An 8,001-nucleotide genomic window follows, 5' to 3' on the forward strand; every position below is an offset into this window, starting at 1 on the left:
CTCTTGAGAGTCCCTTATACTGCAAGGAGATCCAACCAGTCCATTCTAAAGGAGATCAATCCTGGATGTTCATTGGAGGGACTGATGCTAAAGCTGAAACTGCAATATTTTGGCCACCTCATGCGATGAGTTGACTCACTGGAAAAGACTCTGATGCTGGGAAAGGTTGGGGGCGGGAGGAGAAGGGGACGACGGAGAATGAGATGGCTGGATGGCATCACCGACTCTGTGGACATGAGTTTGAGTGTACTCCGGGAGTTGGTGATGGACAGGGAGGCCTGGCGTGCTGTGATTCATGGGGTCGCGGAGAGTCGGACACGACTGAGCGACTGAACTGAACTGAACTGAATATTTACAGTTCTATTATTGGTGCATCTTTTTTTTTTTTTCCTAAAAATGAGGCACACAAGTATTCTGCCCCCTGGAGGACTATAAAAGTAGTTCCCTACTGTGACCTACCAACTACAGCCCTGACTATTGGGCAGCACAGATACCGCGAGTTCTGTCGGGCGGGGCCTCCGTGGGGGCGGAGCCTCCGAGGGGCGGGGCTTAGCGTGACATTTTACGACGAGGATTCCACTGGCGTCACTTGCAACATCTTTGGCCGTCTGGTGCGCTGACTAATCTGTGTGAGGTGCTGAAGACTAGAAGGTGAGAGGCTCAGCCCAGCGCCAGACGCCGATCCCCTAGAAGCCTGGACTGCAAGACCACAGGGAGGCAGTCCCGGAGCTCTGAGGACTCGCCCACCATCGCGCAGTCCAGCTGGCCCGCACTGCGTCACAGCGTGCAGCACTGAGCGCCTCGTTGCCCTCTGCCAGGCCCCAGAAGTGCCGTCCTTCAGCCAAACTGATGGGCACCAGACCCCGAAGCCCCGATGCCTACTCCTCGGACCGATGGGGAAACCAGGCCGGAGAACCCGGCCCTGCCAAGCACCGCCGAACGGAGGAGGGCGCGCGCCCCGAGTCCAAGTCCGAGACGGCGCCCAACGTGGACAGCCTGACAGGACCTACGGCTGCGGGCGCGCTCACGTGCGTGCTGGTTCTGCCCGCTGGCTGTGCCCTGCATCTGCCCCTGGACGACGTAGATCTGGTGCTGGAGCCCGAGCCCACGTCCGTGCTGCAGGTGGCTCTCGGAGATTTCATCCTCACACTGGTCCCCGAGGCCCTCTTGGGCTCGAGGGTGGAAGGCCAGTCGGGACGGGCCGCTGTCCTGAGCCCTCCCGGGGAGTACACGGCTCTGGAAGCGGGATTGTGCACAGCTGTGCCAGAGGTCGCCTGCGAAGAAGAGGCCAACGGGGACGACACCGACTCGAGCTCTGACTTCCTGTCACCTGGGATGGATCCGGCAGGCGGCCTCATCTCTGGGCTCTGGAGCCCAGCCGCCAGGGTGTGGCGCTCCGACGCACAGGGCTTCTTCCCAGAGTTCTGGCCTCGGGCGCCTAACCCTAGTCCAGAGAGACGCTGTCCTCACCACGACGACCACCTGGACGTGCACCTTCTGAAGCCCTTCCCTGACTCACCACTCCAACCTTTACCGCCCTCTCCAAGTCCGAGCCCTCACGAGCGCCCCCAGCGCCCTCTGGGTCCTGCGCCCAAGGCTCGGAGATGTCTGTTTCCAGAATGAACTACACTCCGCTCCACAAGCACACAATTCTAGCTACCATCCTGGTGGCCCAATGGACTTCCCAGTGTCCTTTACATTGAAAGTCCTACAACCTGGAAATTAAGCATCTCGTGTGCCTTGTACCAACAATTTCTTTTTCTCTCCAGATAGGCTATAGTGGCAGGAGAAGACGTCAAGAAAAGAAAGCAGATTCTAGACCTCATCTTTGAAATGGAAAATCTGTCCAGGGATACTAGACAATATGTTTTCAGACGTCTGAACTTTTTTACGCATCATTCTCAGGCCTCTCCATTCCCCTTCCTTTCGCATCACTTATTTTCTCTCAAATTCTACTCTCTCTTGCACCATACGGTTACTACCCTATTGCTGCCCCAAACAAGAAATTGCTGGGGACTTCTCATGTTGTTAATTTCCTTCGTTATATGTTTTCCCATGAATTTATAAAGATTTTCAGCCAGAACTTTTCTCTTTCTTGGTGTTTGGAGCTGCTTCCTTGGAAAACTGCAAAATAGTATGATGGCTGCCAAACATAATAGCATGATGTTTGTTCTTAGCTTCCTCTTAACCTGAGGAAGTTCTCTTCCATTTAGAATTCTACCTCGAGTTTTTTCTTTTGTCAAACTTCTTTTAAAACATTATTACCACATTTGCTTCAGATTTTTATAAAATAAATAAAATCTAATGGTATTTTTATATATATAAATGCTATTTATATACACCAACATGCTTTACCATTTCTTCTCTACTATTTTATTCTTACATTCCACTCTCAAAGTCTAGCCTCAGTTTTCTTGGTGAAGAATATCCTTTAAAAATTGTTCTTTCCACTATATAATATTATAGTAAACTATCTTGGTTTTGTAAATCTCAACATGTTTTTGTGTATCATACTCTCCTAGTCTCTTATTACTGAGAATGTTTTATTATATATTCATTTCTAATTTTAATGTGACATTAAAGTACTTTAAAGATATCACTCCATTGTTCTTTCATTTTTTGTTGTTGTTGCAGTCAAGAGGTCTCTGCCAATTAAGTTTTTACTCCTTTTCTATTTGATTCAGTTGTTCATTTTAGCATTTTTTAAAATTTATTTTTATTGAAGTACAGTTGATTTACATTGTTGTGTTAGTTTCTTGTGTACAGCAAAGTGATTCAGATAGATATATATATATGTAATTTTTCATATTCTTTTCCATTATGGTTTGGGGCTTCCCTGATAGTTCAGTTGGTAAAGAATCAGCCTGCAATGCAGGAGACCCTGGTTCAATTCCTGGGTCAGGAAGATCTGCTGGAGAAGGGATAGGCTACCCACTCCAGTATTCTTGGGCTTCCCTTGTGGATCAGCTGGTAAAGAATCTGCCCAGAACCCAGGAGACCTAGGTTCAATCCCTGGGTTGAAAGATCCCCTGGAGAAGGGAAAGGCTACCCACTCCAGTATTCTGGCCTGGAGAATTCCATGGGGTTGCAAAGAATTGGTCACGACTTAGTGACTTTCACTTTTCCATTATGGTTTATTATAGCATATTGAACATAGTTCCCTGTGCTATACAGTAGGACTTTGTTTATCTACTTTATATATATAGTAGTTTGTATCTGCTAAGTCACTTCAGTCGTGTCCGACTCTGTGTGACCCCATAGACGGAAGCCCACCAGGCTCCCCCATCCCTGGGATTCTCCAGGCAAGAACACAGGAGAGGGTTGCCATTTCCTTCTCCAAGTTTGTATCTGCTAGTCCCAAATTCCTAATTTATCCCTCTGCCACCCACTGTCCCCTTTGGTAAGCATAAGATTGTTTTATATGTCTCTGATTCTGTTTCTGTTTTGTAAATCCATTCATTTGTATCATAGTTTGGATTCTACAGATTAGTGATATCATGTTATTTGTCTTTTTTTTTTTTTTGGTAGTTCACAGATTATATTTTGTTTACACAGCTATTTGTTTCATTGACACACACATAGGCACACATGTCACAGTGACATATCTGCTGCTATCTTTTTACATTCATCAGGTGCTTTTGTAGGATAAAATCCTGGAAAGGAGGATAACAGGTCCAGGTTTGCATTGAAATGTTTTAAGGTATTACAAAATTGACTCCTAAAAAGTCACACCAATTTAAATATCTATGGAGTGTCTATTTTCATATATTATAAAATATATTTGCCAACTTTTTAATCTTATATAATAAAGGAAAAAATAACTCTGATTTTAATTTCATTTCTTTAAAAGTAAAAAAAATGAGTATTTTTTCACATGTCTGCCATCTGTTTGGGGTTTTTGCCATACATTGCTGACTCATGCTCTTTACCTAAATTATATTATGGTTTTCAGCTTTTCTTGTTGATTTATTTATTTATTTATTTATTTATTTTTAGGTAATTAATTTATTTTTTATTGGAGGCAAATTATTTTACAATATTATATTGGTTGGTTTTGCCATACATTGATATGAATTTGCCCCGGGTTTACATAAGTTCCCCCTCCTGAACCGCCCTCCCACCTCCCTCCTCCCTTTATCCTCCCTCTGGGTCATCCCCACATGCCAGCCCCGAGCATCCTATAACCATGTTATTTGTCTTTATCTGACTTATTTCACTTCCTATGATACTCTCAGTTCAGTTCAGTTCAGTCGCTCAGTCGTGTCCGACTCTCCGCAACCCCATGAATCACAGCACGCCAGGCCTCCCTGTCCATCACCAACTCCCAGAGTTCACTCAAACTCATGTCCATAGAGTCGGTGATGCCATCCAGCCATCTCATTCTCTGTCGTCCCCTTCTCCTCCTGCCCCCAACCTTTCCCAGCATCAGAGTCTTTTCCAGTGAGTCAACTCATCGCATGAGGTGGCCAAAGTATTGGAATTTCAGCTTTAGCATCAGTCCTTCCAGTGAACACCCAGGATTGATCTCCTTTAGAATGGACTGGTTAGATCTCCTTGCAGTACAAGGGACTCTCAAGAGTCTTCTCCAACACCACAGTTCAAAAGCATCAATTCTTCGGCGATCAGCTTTCTTCACAGTCCAACTCTCACATCTATACATGACCACAGGAAAAACCATTGCCTTGACTAGACGGACCTTTGTTGGCAAAGTAATGTCTCTGCTTTTTAATATACTATCAAGGTTGGTCATAACTTTCCTTCCAAGGAGTAAGCGTCTTTTGATTTCATGGCTGCAATCAGCATCTGCAGTGATTTTGGAGCCCAAAAAAATAAAGTCTGACACTGTTTCCACTGTTTTTCCATCTATTTCCCATGAAGTGATGGGACCAGATGCCATGATCTTTGTTTTCTGAATGATACTCTCAAGGTCCATCCATATTGCTGCAAATGGCATTATTTCATTCTTTTTATGGTTGAGTAGTATTCCATTGTTTATGTATACCATATCTCTTTTATCCATTCATCTGTGGATGGACATTTAGACTGTTTCCATGTTTTGGCTATTTTAAATAGTGTTACCACGAACACTGGGGTGCGTGTGTCTTAATCAGAGTTTTCTCTGGATATTTGCCCAGGAGTGAGATTGTTTGACCATATGGCAACTGTTTTTAGTTTCTTAAGAAATCTCCTGGGCTTCCCTTGTGGCTCAGTGGTAAAGAATCTGCCTGCCAATACAGGAGACATGGGTTCAATCCCTGGTCTGGGAAGATCCCACATGCAGCAGAGCAACTAAGCCCTTGCACCATAATTACTGAGTGTGTGCTCTAGAGCCCAGGAGCCACAACTACTGAGCCATTAGCCACAACTACTGAAAACCCTGCACCTAGAGCCTGTACTCCACAACGAGAAGCCACCCAAATGAGAAGCCCACTCACCCCAACTAGAGAAAAGTCTGAGCCGCAACAAAGACCCAGCATTGCTAATAAATAAATAAAAATTTTATAAAGGAACCTCCATACTGTTATTCATAATAGCTGCACCAGTTTACATTCCTTTCAACACTGTAGGAGGGTTCCCTTTTCTCCACACCCTCTTCAGCATTTATTACATGTAGACTTTTTAATAATGGTGATTTTCACTGGTATGAGGTGATACACCATTGTACTTTTGATTTGCTTTGTCTAATAAGTGGTGATGTTGAGCATCTTTTCATGTTCTTTTTGGCCTTCTGTATGTTTCCTTTGGAGAAATGTCTTTTTAGGTCTTCTGCCCATTTTTTATTGGGTTGTTTGGGTTTTTGTTATTGAGTTGTATAATATGTTTCTATATTTTGGAAATTAAGCCCTTGTCAGTGAGATAAGTTGCAAATATTTTCTCCCATTCTGTAGGCTTTCTTTTCATTTTCTTTATGGTTTCTTTTGCTATGCAAAAGCTTATAAGTTTAATTAGGTCCCATTTGTCTATTTTTGCTTTCCTTTCTATTGCCTTGAGAGACTGACCTATGAAAACACTGCTATGATTTATGTCAGAGAATATTTTGTCTATGTTCTTTTCTAGGAGTTTTATGGTGTCATATCTTAAAGTTAAATCTGTAAGCCATTTTGAGTTTGTGTATGGTGTGAGGGACTGTTCCAACATTGATTTACATACAGGTATCCTGCTTTCTCTAAGTCACTTGCTGCAGAAACTGTCTTTTCTCTATTATATATGCTTGCCTCCTTTTTCAAAGAGTAACTGACCATAGGTGTCTAGGTTTATTTCTAGGCTCTCTATTCTGTTCCATTGATCCATATGTCTGTTTGCCAATACCATGCTATTATGACTACTGTAGTTCTGTGTTACTGTCTGAAGTCTGGGATGGTTATGCATCCAACTTTGTTCTTTTTTCCTCAGGATTGCTTTGGCAGTTCTGGGTTTTTTTATTGTTCCAAATAAATTTTAGGATTATGTGTTCTAGTTCTGTAAAAGATGTCATGGGTCATTTGATAGGGCTCCCATTAAATCTGTACATTGCTTGGTAGTATGGATGGTTTAACAATATTGATTCTTCAAGTCCAAGAACATGGGCTATCTTTCCATTTCTTTGAATCATCTTCAATTTCCTTTATCAATGTTTTATAGTTCTCAGCATGTAAGGCTTTTACCTCCTTGACCAGGCTTATTCCTAAGTATTTTCTTGACATTTTAGCCCATTTTAAAATGTTTTCCCTTTGGCATCCTGTAGTTTGACTGTAACATATCTAGAGGTAGATGCTATTTTTATTTGGCTTGATGGATTTAGTTAACCATCAATATGAGAAATTATCTTGCCTGAACTTCCACAAAATCTTAGGCTCTGTCTCTTGTAATAACCCACATATACCCATGTCTGGAAATCCATTCAGACAAATAATGGCACTGCTCAATCTCCCATGACTCTTAACATCTTAAGATCATGTGCTATATGCCTTATCAAATCCAACTTTCTATTTTTAAATCCAATTAATCATTTCATCAAGTTTTCAGTATTCTATTTATACTTCCACAAGAACATTTATTTCAAATAATTTTGTCAAGATTTTAATTCCTTTATTCCTTTTCAAAACTTTCTCCATTTAGTATTATAAACTCCTATTTTTGTTTCATGGATATTATTCTACCCTTTATGTTTTGAAATTTTTAAAACCTTAATTAATGGCTCCCTTAATTCAACTTCCTCACAGGTAAAATCTCCTATTATTTTTTGTTTCACTACTTTGGATTGCCCCCATATACTTGGTAATTTGACTGGTGGGTGCATTTTGAGTAAGAATTCATCTTCTACATCCCAGTTATATTTTTTTATAGCTTCCACTTTCGAGTGGACCCCAACTCATAGTCAAGGCTTTTGGAATTCTAGAAAGTAACAGGTTTAATCCCCAAGCAATTATGTGTTACAAATCACAACTGGCATTCAAAGTTTCAGTTATCTTTCCTGATCAACCACAGGTACAACCTTGAAATACTTGCCACTGCCTCTTCAACCTCTCATAATTGGCAATGGGCTTATTTTCAGCCCCTTTGAAGGAACAGAAATCTCAGTTCCCATTATGTATTTTAGTCTCAGTGCCACAAATACATCAAAATATCAGCTGTCCATTCAGAGATTGAATTTTCTATTCTATTTCTGGTCCCTGAAAGCTTGTATCTTTCTTTTTAAAGTAGACATCTCTATTTAATATGCTTTAATATTTCCTATCGTTGCTCTCTGCCTCCAGTAGACGAAATCTTGTCCACAATTCAACAATCCATCCTTCCTATGCACTATAAGATAGCAGCTAATCAGACTCAAGTCCCAGCCTAATTATCTGATTATTATAAAGAGGGAAGAAGGCACTCTTTGCAAAACTATATCTCCTATTGCAAGAGCTTCATAATCTACATTGGAAATAACTGAGGGCATCCATTTTTAGCAACATGTGAACTAAAGAGTTCAAAATATCCTCAAGAACACTCTTGAAACTGATGGATAAAACTTATTTT

The 8,001-nt window shown here is 41.8% G+C and overlaps 1 protein-coding gene across 1 annotated transcript; it reads left to right on the forward strand.

Annotated features, from left to right (window-relative positions):
* Positions 1 to 849: 849 nt before the first annotated feature.
* LOC129551587 (proline-rich protein 23C-like) lies at positions 850 to 1,623 on the forward strand. The gene has a single exon (XM_055419687.2). It carries the CDS (start codon positions 850 to 852, stop codon positions 1,621 to 1,623), a length of 774 nt encoding a protein of 257 aa, XP_055275662.1.
* Positions 1,624 to 8,001: the final 6,378 nt, after the last annotated feature.

This window comes from Moschus berezovskii, chromosome 1, assembly GCF_049115385.1.
Source record: "Moschus berezovskii isolate FMDL1 chromosome 1, NW_MosBer_1.0, whole genome shotgun sequence".
NCBI classification, from domain to species: domain Eukaryota; kingdom Metazoa; phylum Chordata; class Mammalia; order Artiodactyla; family Moschidae; genus Moschus; species Moschus berezovskii.

Coding starts and splice junctions, on each gene's coding strand:
- LOC129551587 (XM_055419687.2), top strand. CDS start 850: ATGGGCACCAGACCCCGAAGCCCCGATGCCTACTCCTCGGACCGATGG.